This window comes from Sesamum indicum, linkage group LG11 (assembly GCF_026168435.1).
Source record: "Sesamum indicum cultivar Baizhima isolate 11 linkage group LG11, ASM2616843v1, whole genome shotgun sequence".
NCBI classification, from domain to species: domain Eukaryota; kingdom Viridiplantae; phylum Streptophyta; class Magnoliopsida; order Lamiales; family Pedaliaceae; genus Sesamum; species Sesamum indicum.
In genome coordinates, this window is record NC_142667.1 from 16113773 (window position 1) to 16136852 (window position 23080).

The following is a 23080-nucleotide window of genomic DNA, read 5'->3' on the forward strand; positions in this document are numbered from 1 at the left end:
AAAATTATGTTAAAGTATGTACCTAAATCTAAAATGCTATTAGTTATTAAAATAAAAATTACTTGATTGTATTCTTTGTATCATATAATTCATTTAAGATCAAAATTTATGTTAAATTACTAATTTTAAAATTATACTTAATAAAAAATAAAAATTTGGGTGTATATTTTGTCTTATACAATTAATTTCAGGTTGAATATTATGTTAGAATATTTAAATCTAAACTAATATTACTTATTTAAAAAAATAAAACATTAGTTAAATATATATTTTGTAATATATAATTCATTTTAAATAAATGAATTATATTAAATTACTAAATTTAAATTTTAGACCAGGTGGGACGGAGCGGGGGTTTGGGTTTTTAAGGGGATGGGGCGGAGGTTCACAAAGCAGGGGGAGTCTCGAGTCCGAACAAACCCACCCAATTGCCATCACTACCTAAGATGAATGATCGAAAATTATATAAGAATGCGATCTTAGTCAACCAACGGAATTCAAGATTTAAATCTAACATAGCAACAAGCAACTTAGTATAGCACCATATTTAGGCCTTATTTCCCACCTAGGTTGAAACATACAATCACCTGACCACATATATCTCATCACTTCGTACATCATGCTAATCCTACGTAGTACGTACACTAATCTTCTCAATACTCATTACTGAATACAATTTGGACGAATATATATATAGATTTAAGCCATTGCTTCTATGTGATCCCCTTCATAACAATCAGCAACAGCCACCGTTGTTTTTCTAACGTTCTTGTAAGAATATCTGCTGGCAACAAAGGCAAAGATGCAGATGTTCCCTGCTGTAATGCCTGCTAACAACCAGTAGAAATAGTCGAGCCGGCTGGTATTCAAATCCTTGCCGAACCAACTCTTGCCACCTTTTTCTGTTAGATGATCGACTAATGTTATGAGAAGGCTGCTGAGGAAGTTTGCTGCACCGATCACACTGAGATACAATGCAATGCCTAAGCTTCTCATGGAATCAGGTACTTGATCATAAAAGTACTCTTGCAAGCCCACCAATGCGAACCCGTCTCCTATTCCGATGATGAGAAACTGTGGTGCCAGCCAAAAGACACTCATCGAAACTGAACCTTCCAGTGGATTTCTCTCCACAACGTTTAGTCTCTTTCTCTCAACCAAGGCTGCTACTACCATGGTCAAAACTGAGAAAATCATCCCGATACCGATCCTTTGGAGAACTTTGATGCCTCGCTCGTGTCCCGTTACTCTTCTCAAGATGGGCTCAAGGAGTTTATCATAAATTGTGACAGAGATTATCATCCCAATGGCGGCCAAGGCATATATGGAGGCTGGTGGGATCATGAAATCACGAGTGATTTTACGGTCCAGTGTTGTGCCCTGTTTGATAAAGAACGTGGAGGCTTGTGCCACACATATGCCAAACGGTAGGGTTGTCAGCCAGATTGGGATCATGTTGACGACAAGCTTCATCTCCTCCACCTTTGTAACAGTTGCAAGTCTCCATGGATTTTGTTTCTCTGCTGAATCTTGTCCGTCTTCAATTATTGCAGCCTTGTCAAGAAACCTGGCAAATAATATATGACATTCATCAGTACATCTGATTGATCTATTCTAGATGCCAAGAGCTAGTTTGCAAGAAACTTACTTGAGCTTCTTGGTGTGGAAAAGGAGCCTCCTCTGAGTCTGGTCTGATTTTGGAACCTCGTAGAGTTGATCAGGTTCTGACGGATAAGGAAGACTTCTCTTTGCAATAGCTGCTACCAATACCTGCAGCAATGGCGTCAAGGGACTTCCTGTGGGCTTCCTAAAACGATAAAACGGCCTTCCAGAGCAAAATATCAGTATGGTGAAAGCCATGACTGCTGTAAGAATGACATCTGCAGCAGCCCAGCTGATGTGTTCCTGGATGTAAACGATTATGGTCACGCCGAGAAGCAGACCACAACACAGTCCAAAATTCCACCAATTGAAGAAGGACATCTTCTTTTTCCTCTCTTCGGGGTGATCATCATCAAACTGGTCAGCTCCAAAGCTCTCCAGAGATGGCTTGTGCCCACCTGTACCTATTGAGATCAAGTATATTGCAAGGAAGAAGAAAACCTCATGGATCCTTCGAGGTCTCTCACAGATCCCAACGTCGCAAGGTTTCAAACCTGGAACCACTCTAGACATTGTCAAAACAAGCAAGCCCTGTTTTCACATAGAACAAAAAGAAACACATCACTTTATTGTTTGGAACAGACACATAAAGCACTAAGATAAATTAAATTGAAGGGAATGTTTTTACCAGGAGATAAATGACGGACGAGATTAGAACTGTGGAGAATCGGCCAAGGTAAGCATCAGCCACAAATCCTCCAAGCAGGGGCATCAATGTGGTCACACCAGACCAATAATTGACGCTCTTCGCTGCCGTTTTGAGGTCTTCGTGGATCACCTTCGTGAGGTATATGATTAAACTTGTTGCTAGACCAAAGTAACTCAGCCTCTCGCTGAACTCGATTGCTGCCAAGAACAAACATACAAAGAGATTCTACTTGATTAGTTAGACTTATTTCACACTTTGCAGGTGATACTATCCTACTATGATCAGAAAATCTTTGTTCAGCTTCTTTAACTACAATTTTGAGCACTATGCAGCTAGAGCATGCAATTGATCTTCATGTTTGATTCATGGGATTGGATCAAGATACCGTTGCGTATATGAACCGGGTCATGAAATTGCATTACCTATAATGAAAAGGGAAGCCTTCCATGCACCGGTGGAAGCTCGAAGAGGAATTCTTCCTTTGTGATCAAGAGAAGAATCATGCACCCATTTATCCTCATCCCCACCTCGTGATTCCTGTTTCTTTGCTTGCTCCATCTCTAGTTCTTTAGTTGTAAGCAAATTAATACTTATAAGACACCAAGGATGTAATACTCTATCTGAAGATATCTCTGATTGTTGGTGGGTGGTTGGCAACTTTGGTTGGTTGTCCTTATATAGGCCAGAATCCTACTGCCTCAAGCTCACTCCCGTTGAATTTTTGCCACAATGATGATAACCCAGAAAATGTGGATTAAAGAAGTAAAAACATTATTGTAGTAAAAAACATTCTTGTCAATGATTGTGATTGAAGAAAAAAAAGACGATTTCGTCCACTTATTAGCAGTCCTTGTTGCTCCTAACTGGGGAATAGTATCCATTCCCCAGTTTTAAAATGCAACTTTTAAAAGCGAATAAAGTGGTTTCATTAAGGACCCTATGCACAACATCTATCCAAGAACACAATATGTGATGCTTGCTCGAAATCTTTGCATGTGGGCAGCTACCTCACACTACTATGTACTTGTCTCATCCGCGCATAATCTTTACCGTGTGATCGCCTAGTATTCATTGGTACTTTACTACATATGGCTACGAAGACGTGCGATGGATCCCATGAAGATTATGGAATTTAACAGTTAACTCCGATAATGGAAAGGAAGATGCCATTGGAGACATGAGTACAATATTAGGTCAAATCTAATCAAATCTTGATTAAAGTATATATATAGATGTTACGTCGATATATATATATATATCAAGAATAATAAAATACCCTTTTTGCCTGCTTTTTTGTCCAATGTATTACTAGTATTAATTTTAAACAGACTTGTCTGCCTCTTGACAGTTGCTATTATTTCAACCCCCCTGTTCTAATTTTATTTAATCAAGACAGTATCTCCAAACAAATATAATATTAGTTATAAGTTTTGTGTGATTTGGTCTGCTTGGAGCATGTATGGTATATATATATATGCATCCACAACATGTCAATATATATATATATATATATATATATAATTAGAATTCATTTTTTCTAGATTGGGAATTCACAATATCCTATCAGTACAACCACATTAATGATCAGATGAGATCCACATCTTCTCATCTTAATTTCCTGGATGTCTGATCCATGATTATCATAGTGGAATGGAATCATCAATCATGTGATGTTGATGATAAGCAATTAAGTTTGACCCGGAAGAGCAACACCGGCTTCAGGACTTACATCTCATGATCGAATAAAATTGTCATAATTACACACACATATATATATATATATATACATATACGTTCACACCCAAATCCCACTTCAGACACATAATTCAAGGTACTAGCTAGCTATATCTCTTTCAATATCTACCTAAGTATGAACAATAAATTGTTGTATAATCGGTTCATGCATGTCATTGTGTCTCTATCTTCATGACTCTTGTCATTTTCTCCTACATCGGTATCATTTTATGTGGCGGCTATTTGCAGGAGGAAAAAATAGCAACAACCGACCCACATATTGATGCATGTGAACATGATCAGAATTGTAGCTAGGGTTTGAGAAATTGACAACCAAATTGGAACATATTTTGATTTCCAAAACTTATAGAATATGTATACAATGAATGATATTATATATTATGAGTTAAGGTACATCACGTTGTCAGATTTTTAATTGAGTGCTTATTCTATTCAAATATATTTATAATCAGATCATTAGTTGATTAGTGATATGTTTCACGAAATATTTCCTCAAACAGAAAGAACCGTAAGAATTTTATGTGTATTGATTTTACAACCATTAAAATCTTAATCAAATAATGATACGAAAATATCCTCTCCCTCTCACTTGTCTAGGAGAATTGTATCTACATCTTCATTTGTACCATGTGTGTCGGTCAAGATCCCTATAATTGACATAAAAAATTAAAAGCAAACCACATAAAAATTAACAGACATATTAAAATACACATTTTAATTCGACTAAACAATTAATAAATATTCAAATAGACATCACGCGTATAACAATATTGTGTTTGAATCCCTTACTAAACTACATTGGTTTGTGGACTTACTCGTCTGCATATAATTTCACACTAGGTATCTCATCAAACAAGTTGACCATGTGGTATATTAATATAGTGCAATTTGATCTATATTTCCATGTGTTAAATGTTTTATTGTATTCAAAGAACAGCGACAGGACAGACGTCGGCCCTCACATGACTATTGACTAGCCAAAAAAAAGAAAAAAAGAAAACCCAAGGAGAGAGCATATATATATATATATATAGCAAGTCAAACCAAATAAAACTCTCAACTCCACCAGTTTCTGACACATCGTGGGACTGGGATCATTACTCTGATTATCATGGCTGCCCAGAATAATTGCAATTCCTCTCATTGATGGCTTTATAAGTTCTCCCAGCCACATAATTAAAACCAACTTACCAAAAATGACAATATGGGATTACAATCCAAAACTTAATTTATTTTTAAAATAAGTATGTGCGCATGAATTAGGATAAGTCCACTGTTGTGGGAGTCATAATGATGCTCTCCATTCACATATTTTTTACCTAATTCTCGACCACCTTATTTAAAAAAAAAATTTATAAAAAAAAGTAGCACGTATAACATTTACCCCGCTAATACTAAAAATCTGTTTGCATCACTTTAAAAACTAAAAGACGTTAAGTTGAACATTTTTTTTTATTATATAATCTTTTTCTTTCTTGTATTTTTTAAATTACAAAGTAAAATATTTATCAAATAAATAGACACTCTCCAATTAAAGAATGGAAACTAGAAGTTAATTAGGAGCTTTAAATAATGATTGAAGTTAGAATTTGATAAGAGGAATGGTGAAAATCAGAGTGGCCATAAAATTTTAAATGATGTTATGGTGTGCTATATATTACTAGTAACCAATCATAATATGATATATCTAAAGTTAGGGATTACCAAATTAAAAAACAAGTCGAGGCCACAGTCACAGCCACTTCATCATATTATATTATATAGCCCTAATTTAATTGGAAGTGGATAATCATCCTCATCATTATTCTTCCATAGTAATCATCAATTGGGGTGGGGGGGGGGGGAGTATTGTACCCACTAACACCCAATTAATAATTAAAGAAAAGAAAGTGAGGTATTTTTAATATATATTTGTGAGCATAATTAATAGTCTATTTTGGAATCTGGTTAAGCAATTAAAATAGGTAGCTTAATTAGGTGCCTAAAATTTAATGATATAGGAAGGATGAGTGATAGATAAGAGGGAGGTTGGCATCAGTGTTGTGAAATCCATCCCAGCCGACTCAATCGGATCGCTCAAATAGCTGATTGGCCCACAAGGTGGGTTGGGCAAAAGGCAAAATTCAGTGGGGTGTAATAACTGCCATTTTTTAAGAGAATCGGATAACCCAACGATCCAATCGTCGATCCGCTTGAATCGGTCCCGGACCAGTCGAATCAATCGGGTTGTATAGTGGTATAAATTGAGCATAAGAATTTTTTTTTTTTTTATCAGCCAAAAATCCTTAATTTTTTGTATATTTGTTAAGTCATTGGTATTAGACGCTTATTATTTAAATATTATTTATTTTTGTACTATATTTTTTTGTATTAGACTATTACATCTTTATTTTATGTTATTTAATTTATAGGCATATATTATTGAAAATGTTATTTGCAAAGAGGAAAATGCTTAAAAAATAAAATTTTAAGTATATTTATATTATTTAATATTTAAAATTAATTTTATATATTTTATAATTATTTATGACATATATATGATATCATCAATTCGATCACGATTGAATTAATAATTAAAAAAATGACCCATAATTAATTTTTTTTTAATTTAATAAAGGATTCGAGTTTTAAAACACAGGTTGACATGCACCATTCTATTCTAATAAAATGCTTGAGATTCGGGAATAGGAGTTTGCGTGGGATTTGGGAATCTTGTGTAGCCCATATATACCAATTTCAATGCCCTCCTTCAATTTTATTTATTTCAATTTAATATTAATGGGTTGGCCTTCAATCACACACTTAATTCACCAACCTCTAACTGGATTAATATGAACAACACTAATTCAAAATATACAGATTTCTTTTGTATATTTAAGCCATATGCATTTTTATGTATCAATTTAAGATAAAACCTAATTTTTTCTTTACCACATACACAAGACACACTACAAACATACAACATACCCACGGACTTAAAATCCAAAACTCTTGTTTAAGAACAAACTTCTAGTCCTTGAAATTTGAAGCGAAAAACATGGGATAATTTGTAATTTTCTATTTAAATTTATAAAAGTTTCTTTTGTCCATATTTTCTAATTTCATAACCTTTTTGTCTTTTGCAAACTTCAGATTTGTCTGAACAATTACATCATTTAGATATATTCGAATCTCAAATTTCAAATAAAGCATACACTAAAGAAAATAAATAATGAGTTAGTATTATGAAAATAGATATAAACATGTATGCATGGAAGTCAAACTTATAACAATGAACTTGTGATGTTTCAATCTTACCACTTGAGAGTGCAGTGTTGTTTATATATCATAAATTCATTTTCTAAAGTAGGTGTAGTTTAAGTAATTAATTAATAGCAACTTGGGCCAATTAAGGTCTTGTATTATTAGTAGCACACATGAAAATATGTATCTTTCATGTAGTGGCCTGGGAGAATGAGTCGACAATTTTCAAACATATATTGTTGAACAGTATGGAAAATTGTACAATTTGATTTTGCGTTTCTCAATTTGAACATTGGTCAAAATAATAATTGATCCAAGTTTTGAAGGCAACTGCTGATACATAGTAATGGTTATCATCAACACAGTGAGAAAGGAAGACCAAAAGAAGTTGTGCATGCATGCATTCACTCAACTGTCAACTCCCACCACACCAATGTGTCCGAGAAGTATTTCTGAGTTTGATTTCACACATCTGCAAAGAATATGTTCTTTCATCAAAGGTGAAAATGACGCTCTAAAACGCACGTATAAAACGTGATACTTAGAACAGACTGATTGGAGGTTCTTTGACTGTAACCTGAAAACGTTGTGGTTATGCCCATAAATCACAGCAATTATTGTCGTGGAGAGCAAAATTAAGTGGAAACTTTTATGCTTTAGTAGAGAAATAGGCTTTTGACGTAAGCAAAGATGGTGATGATCCCATATTTTGGACCTCCTTTAAACAGCTTTAGCTTTTCTTTCTTTGAGATTATTATCAATGTCCAATCGCACAAGACTTGTCTCCCTCACCACCCATTAAACCTCTACTCCATCGTAGCTCCTGTGATGTGTATACCCTAATTCTGTCTGAAAAACATCCAAATGATGCTTCATACGCTGTCTGCCAATAGAAGAGGTTATGGGTCAGTCAATGTTGAAATCCTTATCTGAGAATTGAGGAACCAAGTTTCTCCGGCACAAAGAGAGAAAAACAATTTGGTTGCTGTAAATCATGGGGATAGGAACTGAACAAAGAGTGCGCCTTCCTTCAACAATATGACATGTCACAAACTTTTGCCAGAATTAACAATACAGTTTCCCGGTGATAACAGAAGAAAGATTTGAGTACAGTGAATCATAATGAAAACATGCATCCTACAGCTTCCGCATTAGAAGAAAGAAGCTCGTGTACTTTCATTCTGACCTGGGCTCATCTAAAAATCAACCTCGTGAAAGAAGATTTCACTGCAGCTATTTCGATGGATTCATGTTTTGGAACTAATATGCAAAACTCAGCACACAGTTTATGGAGAGAGAAGTCTTTATTCTTCATCTAAGATACAAACTGCAAGTCTGAAAGAGCTAAACCCAACAAGAATATGGTCTCTCTCTCTCTGGCATATAGTTTCAGTTCATTTTGCTGCTTTGTACTTACGCCTTCTGGCATAACATGATACCCAACTAGTCTGGATATCAATTTTGGGTTAAATACTTTCAATGTAATAAACCATGAAAAAGGGTATAATGCATCATCTGCTTGGAAAGACTAGCCCTTTAATATTCATACAGTTAATATGCTACGGCATAGAAAGCAGTAGGGAAAGACGTTATTATAAAATGGCAAAATACTTTTCAAACAGCAATTAATCAAGTATATGTCACATGCTATTTCCAGTAAAAGAATACATATCTTGTTCAACACCCAGTATACATAATCTGTTCAAATATTTATCCACTAATTCCAGAAATAATCACAGCATTTTCTAATCACAACTCGATATTGGAGTAATGGGAAATCATTCAGATGGAGGTTCTAGATGTTGGATCTCTTGCATTATGAATGTCTACAAAGCAAAGTGCAGTTACATCCCTACATGCTAGTGGTAATGGTAGCATAAGTATAATTACGAATTCTTGCTTTCCATCATTATTTGCACCGATGAAGCATTACAGACTAGACAGAAGACACCCATGAATCCATCATCTTGAGTTCTAATGATAACTTTCCATTTTCGGAGTGATGAATCACTAAACATACACAGAAAACCATTTTGTAGGAACATACTGACCACACCCCACTTAAGACAACAGCACTTTTACCAATTTTAGACCATGTGGTTAAAGTTGATCAACCATTTTGGAAATGGTACCTTCAGGACTGAGAAGATTAATATTTTCATATTGTTACTAATCATGAAATCAAGGACCCTTTTATAAGTCAATAAGGCGTCTGACTTACTCAAACACCAGACGACCTCTTAGATTCAATCAACTTGAAGCATGACCACAAATCTACAGCATAAAGATAATTACCTACCAAAACAAAAAGAAACCCTGAAGCATTTATGATATTCCTAATTTTGTTGGTCAAAATACAATCATAAGTACTTTCTTGGATTCCTTTCTCATCATAGAAGAACCAAAGAGATTCATGCCAAAATCTCACAAAAAGAAAAATAGAAAAATAGTAAGAAGAACAGAGGAAAAAGCAAGTGAAATAGAATTCAGCCAGCAAATCCCAACATCAAACTAATAGCATCCATTCCCATAGTCTCATATTTGGAAATAATTGGATGATAATAAGTATAATTGAGCTCATTCCGACTTGGCATTTGAATAAGATATGTATGATGATAGAAGCAAGGTACAAATTCAGTAGCCATCCCAATTGAACTGCAATCTTTTAGGGGGGAAGATAGTGATGTCCTGATGTACTGGGAAACAAAGGCAGATATGATGAATATACGTCAATATTCCTAGGAGCCAGAAGGTCTAACTAATACGTATGGGTAGAAACAGTTAGTCTAGTTCTCAATCATAAATGACAAAGGAAAAAAGGAACTTAGCTAATAAACTTAGAGAAAACACAGATTATTTCAAAGCTTAGGATACAAAGTTGAGCAACCAAACTAAATTTATCACTCTGAATTGGATGGATAAAAGATCACATGCTGCAGGTTCAAAAGTTCCTTATATAATTATGATTTTTAGTAGGATGAAAATTTATCCAAGCTAATTTTCCTGTTTGTTGGTTCATCTACGATGAGTAAGTTGCTACTTTCTAGTACTTCACAAACCAACCCATAACAATCACAACTCCTGCTCATCAAAAATATCTTTGGATATGCACGTCAAGTTCAAGTACCTAAGTCTTCAAATTTATACGTACAAGAAATTAAGATGGCAAGCTCTGGTCCTTGTATAATCTTCAACGTTTGGCTTTCATTGAATTCTAGTAGGGACCATTCCTTATTTTCACAAGTTCTCTTTGTACTCTTTTTTTAGGTAGTTAATATCTTTTAAACAGCCCTTTTCCTCCATAGTTTCAATATCTTCTAAACAGTTTTTCTCCAACATGAATAACCACCAGTGTCTTTTCTAATGCTAACAGCAAACCATCACTAGGAAAATTCGAGAAGTCATGACAGCGCACTAGGCGCTCACCCATATGGGTCTTGGGAAGGATGATCTCAAGTTGTGAAATATTTAATCCAACTTACACCACTGAGGGGATCTAATTATGAGGAGTGCCTAACCTGACTCGAAGCCCCAGGTACTAGTGGAGTAGTGCTCATATGCCACAAGCAATAGGATTCATTATAGCATTGACTCAAAGAAACTCCAATCTTATGCAAGTCTGAAACAGAATGGAACGACAATGCAGAAACACAATTGATTGTAAGTCGCAATGGAATGCATTGACCATGAAATGTCCCACTACATATCTTCTGCACACATTTTATCCACATCACTTACAATATACAATTCACACATGCCAGAGCGACAGCAATACACATATCTGCTTAATAGAGCGAAGAAAATGGTTAAGAGATACCTGCCTATGTTCCAAAAGGTTCAGCTTTCCACTCTAGCTAACACTAAAAAGCCAAGAGAAATGCCATCAACCTGAATATTTCCGATCATAAGATTATATTTTTTGCACGATGGTTCAATATAACATCATGTGGAAGCTCAAACCATAAGTTCAACTTCACTTGTAGGCAGAACATATTGCATCCTCAGTTCTCCAATTCAAATCCATAGCTCCCATCATTTTGCAAACTCATATAAAAAACTTCTGAATTCATATTTTCTTCCTCGGCATCACTTTTGCTCCTCCAAAATTCTCTGGCAGTGCCAGCTAGCCTGCTGTTTCTCCCAGCATTCCTACTACCAAATCCTACATCCCCAGAATTCATTCCTTCTGAATCACTCAAATAAGTTCTCGTACTTCCCTTCTTTCTGACCTTTCCCTTAAAATCCCCACTTTCACGGTCTTCTGCGACGCCCACCAAGCTTCTGGACTTGAAATCACTCACATTTCCTCCTTTATCTGAACCACCAGAACTGCTCATCGAATTCTTACTATACCCTTTTCTACGTGCACCGATTTTCCCAACGCTTTCACGAATTGGGTTTGGACCGGAATCTTCTTCGATTTCGGAACTCTCAAATTCTTCAGACGTAGTAGTTATTTTTTCTAATTTTCCGTACGGTTTAGAGCTATGAACAACCCCTTTCGGGAAAAACCTAGAAGAGGGCAAACCATTACCCGGCCTGAACAATTCCGGGCCGTCCCTATCAGACCACAAGTCAAGGCCACCGGGCTTCTGAAACCGATCAGCCAACACCTTCAACTGCTCATCAGCACTGACGGAGAACAAATTTGGCGGCTTTTCAACAGTCTCCCATGGGCGTTCAAGTTCGGAAATGGCGGCCTTGAGCTCGGCTCTTTTCCTCATTTCGTATATTTGACGTTCTCTAGCGAGACGGGCCTTGAGCAGCTGTTTTGCTTTCTTAGCCTGCATTCTTTTCCACTGCCATTTGGAGACCCCTCCGGGATAGGTCCGGGGGCCACCGCCCATCCGAATCGGCGTCGTTCTCAGGGGGATGGAGGTGGGAGTAGTGAGGGAGAGATGGAAAAGTCTTGTGGTGATGGTGAGGGATGGTGATTGGGCTGGTATTGGGGTGCCTGACAGGGTTCTTGCTAATGAGAGAGATTGTGGGGAGAGAGACATGTGCAGGATTGACATAGTATTTTATTATGCAGGCTGCAAAATGCAATAAGCTGGAAGCGAACTATGCGACTCTGTGTGTGTGTGTGCGTGTGTGACTGTGACGATGAAGATGAAGATTTAGATGAATATGAGAATGCAAAATTAACCAAAAAATGAAAAAGAGACATGAGAATGCAGAATAGGCTGAAAATCTGGTGGTGGCGGTGAACTGGGCTTTGATTTTGAAGGCAACGACTTTTATACTGGGCTTTGTATATATTGGGCTTTCTTAAATTGGGTTCACATTTGTGGGTAAGTGGGGAAGTCTCGGTAGTTGAAAACCAGAGTTTGATTCAAAGCCAGAAGAAAGTATGAAAATATAGGAGATTTGGGTTCATATGATACTTACGAGTAAAAGTGTGTCCACCTTTGAGAATATGATTTTAAGATCAAAATTCCAAAAGAATTATTATATCTATCTACAATTTTCTTCCTTTTGGAGCAATACCATAAGCAATTCTGAATGCATATGGTATTTTATTTATATTCCAGCACAGTTAATAAAAGAAACTGTCGCGAGTTGATCATTTATGTCTTTCTGGGATGTGCTTGGTCGGGACATGGATGCTACGATATGAAATTCAGAAAGTATGTGATAAATCTTAAGTCACCCATGCACAAACGAGCACCAGTGGTCTAGTGGTAGAATAGTACCCTGCCACGGTACAGACCCGGGTTCGATTCCCGGCTGGTGCATATATCTTTTATTTTTTGGCTGGTTTTGCAGTCTCCCGGGCAATAGTAATTATGGAAGCATCCCTGATCCCTCCGATTTTTACTTAAACATCGGAAGACAAGAATGATGAGTCCAGGCTCCAGCTATCCATCAAGACTGAATCACACCCCCACCCCTTTCAATCAGCATTAATTCCCAGCCACTACCCACAGCCTATATATTCGCCTCCTTACCACATCAACTCTTAATTAATTAATTAACATGATCTCAACTTCTATATATATTCACCACTTGTTCATTTGCCCTTTCAACCAATAATTATTATCCTAATCATCCAAATCCCAGTTTTCATGTGCCCCTCTTCTTCTCTCAACACTACACGTGCAGCTTACATCAATTACAATTATAAACGAAAGCACAACCCCATGCATGATTATTGATTAATGCATGATCTCTTTGACATGAGGCTTCTTAAACTTCTTTCTGTACATCCATCCCCAGGCAAAGTATATTGGGATCTACGAAAGTAGTGTGCTTCACTGGTGAGGACAGCTGTTTGGCGGTGGAGACTCGAGTTTCTAATGTACTTGAACTGAACAGAAAAATGTGTGTTATTTCCACTTCCAAAACCAGTCAGCCAGTCATGTCCCCTCCATGTCAATTTCTAGCTACTTATTGTTTTCCTTAATTATACTTTAATGACTTCACGTGTATCCTCGTTGATTTCCGTCCTCCACCCCCATATTAATAATTCTTACAATTAAAAAACGAACTTTCCATCAAATTAACCCGGCCCATGCACTCTCTCATCACAACAATATCATCATCTTCCCACCCAAGAACATTAAACCTTGTATTGTGTATAAATAACACTACTGAACCCCAATGCCTCATCTGCAGCACTACTGTCCCAAAAACAGAAGAAGAAAATTCAAGAAATTAAAATATATACTAGCTTTTACTTCATCGGTATTTATGGCTAGGGTTCTAACTGTTTGCAGCTTGATGATGTTCTTGGTGAATGCCCATTTGATTTTAGCAGTAGCTGATGATGTGGGGGAGGATGTAATAACGGAAGCAGCCACAGCCCGCAAACTTGGAGGGCATAATATCCACAGCAACGATACTACTGCATCGAGCCCGAGTGAAGCTCTTAAGGTAGAGGAAAGTGGAGGTAGTGTTGCGCAAGAACAGGTAATGAAAACCCACCACCACCACCACCCTTCAATTGATAATTCAGTTGCTGGTGGGGGAGTTATTCTTGGAGGGTTGGCCGCCATTTTCTTGGTGGCGGTTTTCTGTTACATCCGGGCTACCAGAAGGAAAACTATACTTCCTGCAACCGGTGGAGGGAAGAATGCCGGACCCGGTTCTGCTACTGCTCCATGAAACTTCGTATTAGACGGCCAAAACGAGTACAAAATTGTATACACAATATTGTTACTTATTAGACGTGCATGATTATGTTATGTACATATCTATTTACTAATAAATCCCATTGATTAAATTGATACATTTTCTTGATTATAATTTATCTACATTTACAAATATTATGATTCATCCAGTCCATTTTAGCATCGATTTCTTACCAATAATTGAAATTAGTTGCAAGTTTATATAATTTCAGCATAAATATGTTGATACATTCTTTCAATAAACATATAAGTCAATAGATGATATATTCTCTAGAAAAAAAAATGCAATTTACTTTCATGTGATATACGAAAAATGAGTAAAAATCCTCCTGTAAAAAATAAAATAGAAAAGTACCTCATGTATAAATTATTGATAAAGGAATAATTTGTTTCATTTTTTAAAAAACAATAGGATAATTTTTTAAATTTTTTTTACATGAAGTATTCACCCATTTTACATCACACAGATTCTCTCAAAAGCACAAAATATACCCAAGGCATTTGAGGAGAATCATAAAAAAGCTCAGGAGGCTTAGAGTATGGGTGTTAAGACATTGCCAGTCTTTTCTTGATAAACAAAAAAATTCATGCTACCAGACATATTAAAGAAAGTTCATCTAATAATTAACATCGTACAAGATGCACCAGCTTGGTACTTTAATACTAAAATTAATTTGTTTATTGTAATTTGACTACACATTGGATCTGTTTAAATAATTGTTTCTATACTTAGATTTCGAAACCTATAACTAATCACAACATTATGTATTAAGAGATTTTATTTGGATATAAAATATAGGAAGAACAAAGATTGGACCTTTTTGCTTTTTCATTTTTTAAGAAGGGATCAATTATTTTAAGAATGGGCCGCTGAGTAGGACAAGGATTTTCGGCCCAATTGTGTGGGCTTCTATGCTATGATGGTCCACTAAGACTCAATTCTTACAATATTTATCGCTACACTTTTGACTTTTGGGGTTTTGATGAAATAAATATAAATAACCTAGACTTGAAGACGAAGAAAGCGAAGCGAACAACTTCTAGCCACACCGACTGAGCAGAAACAACCGACATCATGGCGACTGAACAGTCGATAATGGCGGTGATACGGGCGGCGCGACCTTCATTCCGTAGTCGCTATGACAAGGTGGCATTCGTCGTCCACGCATCCTTTGTTGCCGCAGGCTATGTCCTTCACGCCACTGGTCCTCCCGCCTTCACCGACGACGCTCTCTCCTCCCCCTCCTACGGTAATTTACCAACTATTCCCTGAGTAGATTTAAAGTTACTTATTAGTTATTCCCTTTCCATGACTGAAGCACGTGCTGAATTCGGCATAGACTTTTCATTAAACAAACGCCGTGTTTTTTTATAAGTTTACTGATATGGAGTCTCCGGAGCCGGAGGGCTGTTTCTCTTCATCTTTATATGTGAATTTTTCTTTTGATATATGGGTTTTATTTTGGGTAGATGAAGTCGGGTTGGAGGATTGGAACGATCTTGAGGATAATTATGCATTCGTGTACTCTAATCCTGAGAAGGGTTCCAAGAAAGTGCTTGTGAAGTGTCTTGTAATGAATGAAAAGTTGCTTGTTGATGCTTTAAAGGAAGGTGATTCGAGTCCTCTACATCTTGAAGTCGAGTAAGTTAAATTAACATAAAGAGATTCAATCTTTCTGTTTCCCGTTGTTTAACGATTTATTCATGTGCTTGATTAACTCTTTTTTGAGTTTGTAGTGTTGGGGAGTATGTGGAAGATAATGGAGGGACAAATTATGGTTCACAGTTCAAGAATTTGGGGAAGCTGGTAGCAAATGTTAAAAAGGAACTCTTAGATAAACTGGATGGTTCTTTGGCCACTACCTCGTCGAGTCAACCTTCAAGGTACTTTACATCTGTCCGAGTCCGAGTTACTCTTGATTTGAGTCTACCAGATCTGGCATGAAGATTATGCTTTCTAGATTGTGTTCAATGTTCCACCTTATATTCAAGCTTACTGCAGGAGTCTGTTATCTTAAATGTAGGTCCTTCAGTTTTGTGTCTGTTTTTGTTGATTTAAATCATCTCTTCTTGTTTTTGCCAAGTATATTTTAAAATTCAATTATAGAGATGCTTGTGACCTCTTTTTTAAATTTGGTCCATGTTGTAGGTGATTGTTTGCATGTTTAGCTATTGGTTTGATGTAACCCTCCATTGATCACATAGTTTAGCACTAGGTTGTTTTATTGTTTATGTATCTGTTTGTTTAGTTGTATATCTGTATGGTTTGCAGTTCCGAGACAAGAGACGACAGAAGTAGGCCCAGGTTAGGAGCTGATGACACTGAAGATCCTTATGTTTCTCCTCCACCTACAGGGTAAGTTTTGTCGTGATCACACTTGTTAAGAAATTCTATATGATATTGAGCTTGTTGTGGTAGTACGATAGTTGTTTAGGCAACCATCATCCAAGTGTCTCTGAAACTTCATCTACTACATTCTGAATTCTCGCAGATCATGGCAGTATTTGCTGTTGGCTTTGTGTCGCGAATTGTTGTGAACTCTCCAAGACCTCGCATTTGTGCCTCTTTTGTGAAGCTACAATAATATTTACTGTAAAATAAAAGAAATGTTTTTTCTCTTTAACCGCTTGAAATTATAATTTACATTCTTTCTTTAAAAGTTTGCTTTAATTTTCTTTCCTCATCAATTATGTTTAGGGTGGTTTATAATAACTTAATTAGCAATTTTATGGATTACTACATAATATTGTGTGAATCACCAGGTGCCAAATGCATAGATTAAGTACGAGGTTTTGAGACATAGCTATGCCATATTGACTGAAGTTTCTTGGTTCTCTTGTGATATATAATGATAATTATGTGACTTTTGAAGCAAGTTCTATATATATTGCCGTTCCATGTAGGTTTGTAGTTCCTCCAGTACCTGGTTTTGGTGGCAGTGACATCTTCCCTGGGCCTGGGGCTGGAATGTATCCATCCAGGTTTTTGCAGCTTTCTTCTAACTATCATTCGCTAAATGGACTGTTTATTAAGTGGAATTTTACTCAGTACCTCTTTGGTGGTTGTGCGTTTATTGATTGTAAAATTCATTTCATCTTTTTACAGGGGTGATATTGGTGGTGGAAGCATGCTAGTGGGTCTGTATCTTACTTCCTTCCATAGCAATCTGATTGATCGGAGCTTATTAAAAATTATGTAAAATCACCTGCTTGCAGGTCCTGACGATCCAAGGTTCTTCGGAGGTAGAATTGGGGAACCTGGCTTTCATGGAGGTCTACCGTGAGTAATTGTCGCTCATCCTATCTGGCTGTCAGCATATTTATATGTGTTTACATCTGTTGCTCGTTTTCTGATTTATCTTCTGATGCAGGGGAGTGCCACCCGGGGCTCGCTTTGATCCATATGGACCTCCTGGTGTGCCGGGTTTTGAGCCGGGTCGGTTTGTCAGGTGTGTCAATATAGATTCTTTTTCCTATTTGCTTTTCAAGTATGTCGTATTTCTCTATATATTAGATCCCACGGCAATTCGATTACGGAAGCTCGTAGAAATAAATGATGTCTCGTATTAATATTTTTTTTAACTGATATAGGTAGGAATAAATGGTCGGCTGACTTAGTGTCTCCTTTTTTTACACACACACACTTGAAAAAAAAACCTCATGTGGGTATACCTAACTGATGTGCAGAAACCCACGAAGGCCTGGGGGAGGTACACATCCAGACCTGGAGCACTTTCATGATGGCTCTGATTTTATATAGAGATGCAGACATTTTATTGACGGGAGAGAACTCATACCTGGCCTTCCTTTGGGACATGAGATTTTAGTTCTGTTTAAGATATGTAACAGATACAGGAAAGAGTATATAAAACTATAATAATGGAAGCAAAAGAGTGTTTTTCTTTGTGGTTCGTAGGTTTAATGTATAAATTTAACTTCCTACTTCTGCTTGAAAAGCATTTCAACATTTTTTCACAGTAGCCGACTTCTGGGAAGCAGCCTACAGGTTTCGCTGCTGCTGTCTATACCTATACTACGGGTTTTTGACTGGCGCTGTAATTATTATTTTGATGATTTTGCTTATTTTTTGATTTTGTTAATTCTTGATGTCCAAAATAGTATAGTATTTCGCAATTAAAGTGGAAAGAAGTAATGATTATTCATCGCCAGCGGGCAATGTAGAATTTTCTTAGATAGAAGCTTCATCAGCAGCGGGGCAATGTAGAACTTTCATAGTGCCCTTGTGTTGGCCCTTTGAGATGTATATCTTACAGTGGCAGGTTCACTCGTTACACTCAACACTGTGTTCATGCCGGCATAGTGTGGGGGGAGGTATTAATGCCATGACATGGGCTATGTAGCAGCACGTGGTACAGTTATTGAAAAATATTGATCAATTGGGAAATGTTGAGTGAAATGCGAAATAGTAATTCCAAACGTTGGGTGATGGTGCATAATTTGGCTGCACCCTAGGTGAATGTGCGGGCCTTAGGCGCAAAATGGGGTGTTGTCCATTGGTTTTTGGCATTGTGGCCATCGTTAGCTAATGTGTTCTCAGCTTGTGACTAAATGTGCAAGACATTGCAGAAAATGGTGGACAGATGCACATGATACGTGCGCTTGGGTAAAGTTGGCACTAATGTGCGAGACAAATGGTAGATGTTACGCCCAAGTAGAACTTGATGTCGGTTAGCAATTTTCGCAGCCAGTTGGGGCTGTCAACTGCGGACGGAATGTGTCAGCTTAGACCTGCATGATTTTGGTAGAATGAGAGAATGTTCATTGTGTGCGAGCAATCTCTTCGTAAAAGCTGACTGTGTGAGAGAGTGAGACCACAAAATGAAGGATAACGTATTTGTGGTACGGGAGCCCATGCGACACGTCGTAACAAGTACGAGGGACTTTATACCAAATCAGAGTCGTCCTTGTAACTTGTAAAAAACACTACTATATTTCATTCAAACAGTGGGAAAATTTGAGTCGTACGTAGCAAAGGGGTTGTCTATGCGTGTGCATCTTGTTCCAGAAGCCCAAGTTGCTCCACTTCAGAAAATATACAAGAGTCAGAAAGCCGTGGTAGAAGAAACCTTTGCTCTCTCTGAACCCTCTCTCTATATATACAATTAAGGGTGGCGATATGAAAACCCTACTTCCACCACCCGTACTAAAAGTTGAGAGCTCTGGAGTACATTATCATCATCTATGGGTTTGTTGAAGTTCCACCTATTTCCGGCGTTGCTTTTGCTTATAGCAATCTATTTTCCATATCAAGAAATTAGAAGCATGGCTGACGCTAGGCCACTTCCTGTCTTGCCTCGTCAAAGTATGCAACTGGACACACACACGATACTCTCTTTCTCTCTCTCTCTCTTTCTATCCCTCCCGCTTTCCGGCCGTATGTAAATGTGTGTGTGTGTGTGTATATTAATTGTTTATTTTTTGTTTTATAAATGGGATGGTGTTTGTGATGAGTGGTTTGTGTTGATGATGTTGAATAGGTTACAAGAAAGCATTTGCAACTCTTGGGGTGGTTTGCAAGTGCTGTGATGGAGTAGATGATGCTGCTTCCGGCACTGGTGGTCGTGGAGATAATCAAGTGTGTGCAACTTCCTGGGAAGGATCTAATTGCATCAAACTCCACTGTCAATCATGGAAATTCCACTAAAGTTTTGAATCACACGCACACACACAGATACACATACTACTACAATATATCAACTCTTTCTTAAATTTCTGTTGAAAGGGACAGTATTAAATACATGAAAAATTCTTAATTTGATTTTTATATGTACCACACACACATACTGCTTGTTCCTTTTGATTCTGTAAGCATGTCAGGAAACTTGTTCCAGTGCGTTCGGATTCATACACATGAACATGATATCGTCCTGCTGACTCTTGTGATTCTGGGCCAAGTTAATCTTGGGCCAGAAGCCCTTAATATCATCGGATGTTCCATTCTACTCCACACAAGTTTGAAAAATGACCAGCCCAATACAACACAGTTGAGGACCGATTTTACGCCTTTAAAATGGGGCTCAATTGGGGAAGCTGTGCCTAATGTGAGATATGAAATGCTACTATAGTTTCGAACCTAAACCTATATTATTAATTAATAATAATTGAGAGTGATGGATGTAACAGCAGGTATTCTTTCTTTCTTCATTATTATGGAGTAATAAAAATGTCTATTTCGGGACAGGACCATAATTACTACATATCATATTTGCAAGTAGGCTTTCTGACCCTATAAAACAGTTGGTCCAACAATGACACACCCACACCTGCCCTGCCCCGCCCCACAAACCACAATAAATATGCTCATTTTGAAATAAAATCACAATATATCAATCCATCTTTCTCCTTATCATCAATTCCATACATATTCCATCTGTGTATTAAAAAAATATTTGTAGAGAAGGGAGGTTAACTATACACCCACTCATTAAATTAGTATAATAACAAGGTGTTCAACTACGCAAACTTAATTTCGTCTCTAATTAACTTCACCTTTTGATTTTTATGTATTGTACATTTTATAATTAGTAGGATGATGATATTATTAGTGAAAAATGATTATTGAGAATAGGAGTGGTGGAGAGTATTATGACTAAAACCAGATATGGGCATGATAAGAGTAGTGGGGGTGGGGGTGGGGGTGGAGGTGGAGCATATATATATATATATATATATATATATAAATGTAATAATAAGGAGCATGTGGCGGAACACTGAAAGCACACACGTAGAGCATGCGGCGACTCTCAGTGGTCTGAGCAACACTCTCTTGTAGGCCCCCGTCTTCCCCTTCTCTCTCTCTCTCTCTCTTTCACACTACGACTCTACTATTGTTTTCCCCGGATCAATAATTAAATACCTCCACTGATAACAACAATTTAAATTGTGCGTTGGATTTTCTCTATTGATTTAAAATTTGTATTAACAGATAATATGTAAGTATTCTGTAACTGGATTTATAATTACGACTCCGACCGAATGAGTAGGTTGTATGGTATGGGTCTATACGATTTTAGAAATTGGATGCTTTGGTTGTACGGTATGGGTATATATGATTTTAGAAATGGAGTGGTTGTGTTTTCTTTTGTGTAACTGTAACGTATGGACATTCATTAACGTACGTAATTTGAATGTTGAGTTTCAGGACTTTGGGTCTATGAAGCGATCAATTCCAGTTGAGGTTCAAACTGCAAAACCTCAAAAGGTGTCTATGTACATATATACTTGCATTTGCATCTTTTTAGCCATTGAATATTCCAACCCATGTCCAAATCCTGATTCGGTGTTGTCCAAAAGGCTTTAAGTGCTCAAACCAAACGCTTTGTCTCTTGTCATAAATGTGAGTCCCAAATTTTCTTTCTGGATAAGACTTTCCCATCCCACTTCCATTTTTAAGATAACAACAACAGAAAAAAGAACAAAATCAAACACAATCTCATCTCATGAAACGAGTGATCTACATATGTTGCGTACTTGATATTCATTCATTTCAAGACGTTTCTACATTTATTACATACTAATTGCTTCCGACTCCACCGACTTAAATTTCACTCCCAGTACTCCAAATGCATTACTACAAAGCATCTTGCATTATAATTCTGGTAAAAGGATTAATTTCTTTTTCAACTCTGATTGGACCAAAAATCTGAAAAATGAGATAAGTGAGGATAAGTACTATAAACAAAAATACAAAAAAAAAAAAAAAACTACTTTAGGTGGTGAGTGGCATATTATCAATTAAAGCAAGATGGAGAGAAGAATATGATGATAAGTTAAAATCAATTACAATGTAATGTCAGTGTCCCACTGAACAAAAGCTAAGTCTTCATAAGTTGGATATATGTACCATTTTCTGAAGATGGTGTAATGGATAGACAGAGAGTGAACAAGACCACAACCTCTGTTTGTCCGACAAGATAAAAAGATAAGGCTCAGTCCTTTGACCCTTCTTTTGCAGCCTAACCCCCCCTTCACAAACTCTGCCCATAATTTCATCGTTTCTTAATTAATTATATATTATAACAATTGTTTATTTTTTATAATTAATGTATAATTTAAAGATAATAATTGATTTATATGATAAGTATATCATATTTATTATGTGATTGGTTTCATTCTACCAAACTCTATTCAGTAAAAATTTTATGAGTACCAAATTATATATGTAAGCAGATATTTTGTGATTTGGTGTGTACATTGTTTGGAAAGTTGAAACTAACAAATCTTAATGATTCTTAGTGTTCCCAAAATATCATAACTAACTGTTAAAAGGTTTAATGTGTTCATGATCTTGGTGATTGTCAAAATAGATGCAATCGGGTCTAGATTCATTGAATCAAAAGTGCCATATCCATGACCATAAATAGGCACGAATCATTCAAGATTTCATCAACTTTTATGATTTGTGAGTTTAAAAATTATTGACGAGGGTTGTAATTATTTAAATTTAATTTATGTGATTTAATAACGGATAAAGTTTACGAGCTCAATTCGATCCCCCTGTCCGGACCATCTTATATTCTACTATTTCCATAAATGATCATAGAAACCTTACGGCGGACCGGTAGAAATTTACTTAAAATTAGATAGAAGAAACAATCTTGAATTGAGATGGATTAAATTT

At 36.6% G+C, this 23080-nt stretch overlaps 3 protein-coding genes and 1 non-coding gene across 6 annotated transcripts; 2 read left to right on the top strand and 2 right to left on the bottom strand.

Moving 5' to 3' along the window:
• Positions 1 to 503: 503 nt before the first annotated feature.
• On the bottom strand, positions 504 to 3030 carry LOC105174499 (Major facilitator superfamily protein). The gene is made up of 4 exons (XM_011096624.3): positions 2734 to 3030; positions 2291 to 2508; positions 1649 to 2193; positions 504 to 1567 (listed from the first exon to the last, which is right to left on the bottom strand). The coding sequence occupies exons 1-4, from the start codon at positions 2867 to 2869 to the stop codon at positions 700 to 702; spliced, it is 1767 nt and encodes a 588-aa protein (XP_011094926.2). The 5' UTR covers positions 2870 to 3030; the 3' UTR covers positions 504 to 699.
• Positions 3031 to 7745: 4715 nt separating this feature from the next.
• Positions 7746 to 12504, bottom strand: EMB1513 (copper ion transmembrane transporter). 3 transcript variants are annotated; one of them, XM_088875896.1, is made up of 3 exons: positions 11127 to 12504; positions 7887 to 8188; positions 7746 to 7781 (listed from the first exon to the last, which is right to left on the bottom strand). In XM_088875896.1, the coding sequence occupies exon 1, from the start codon at positions 12322 to 12324 to the stop codon at positions 11311 to 11313; it is 1014 nt and encodes a 337-aa protein (XP_088732022.1). In that variant the 5' UTR covers positions 12325 to 12504; the 3' UTR covers positions 7746 to 7781; positions 7887 to 8188; positions 11127 to 11310. The 3 variants fall into 3 exon arrangements, with proteins under 3 accessions (XP_088732022.1, XP_020553689.1, XP_088732021.1); XM_020698030.2 differs by having other exon boundaries at positions 7746 to 8188; XM_088875895.1 differs by having other exon boundaries at positions 7746 to 8192.
• A 469-nt stretch (positions 12505 to 12973) lies between these two features.
• Positions 12974 to 13044, top strand: TRNAG-GCC (transfer RNA glycine (anticodon GCC)). Its single transcript has one exon. It is a non-coding gene; the product is annotated as a tRNA-Gly (tRNA).
• Positions 13045 to 15418: 2374 nt separating this feature from the next.
• On the top strand, positions 15419 to 18539 carry LOC105174501 (proteasome inhibitor-like protein). Its single transcript, XM_011096626.3, has 9 exons — positions 15419 to 15689; positions 15910 to 16081; positions 16177 to 16323; positions 16712 to 16795; positions 17344 to 17421; positions 17546 to 17577; positions 17656 to 17719; positions 17811 to 17888; positions 18127 to 18539. The coding sequence occupies exons 1-9, from the start codon at positions 15515 to 15517 to the stop codon at positions 18197 to 18199; spliced, it is 903 nt and encodes a 300-aa protein (XP_011094928.1). The 5' UTR covers positions 15419 to 15514; the 3' UTR covers positions 18200 to 18539.
• The last annotated feature ends 4541 nt before the right edge of the window (positions 18540 to 23080 follow it).

What these genes read in the sequence shown, in the direction of transcription:
- LOC105174501 (XM_011096626.3), top strand. Translation starts at nt 15,515, where the DNA reads ATGGCGACTGAACAGTCGATAATGGCGGTGATACGGGCGGCGCGACCT. An exon ending in GCTGGAATGTATCCATCCAG is followed by an intron (nt 17,422 to 17,545) that starts GTTTTTGCAGCT and finishes ATCTTTTTACAG; the next exon opens with GGGTGATATTGGTGGTGGAA. An exon ending in GAGCCGGGTCGGTTTGTCAG is followed by an intron (nt 17,889 to 18,126) that starts GTGTGTCAATAT and finishes ACTGATGTGCAG; the next exon opens with AAACCCACGAAGGCCTGGGG.
- EMB1513 (XM_088875896.1), bottom strand. Translation starts at nt 12,324, where the DNA reads ATGTCAATCCTGCACATGTCTCTCTCCCCACAATCTCTCTCATTAGCA.
- LOC105174499 (XM_011096624.3), bottom strand. Translation starts at nt 2,869, where the DNA reads ATGGAGCAAGCAAAGAAACAGGAATCACGAGGTGGGGATGAGGATAAA. An exon ending in GGCTTCCCTTTTCATTATAG is followed by an intron (nt 2,509 to 2,733) that starts GTAATGCAATTT and finishes TGTTCTTGGCAG; the next exon opens with CAATCGAGTTCAGCGAGAGG. An exon ending in TTCCACACCAAGAAGCTCAA is followed by an intron (nt 1,568 to 1,648) that starts GTAAGTTTCTTG and finishes ATTATTTGCCAG; the next exon opens with GTTTCTTGACAAGGCTGCAA.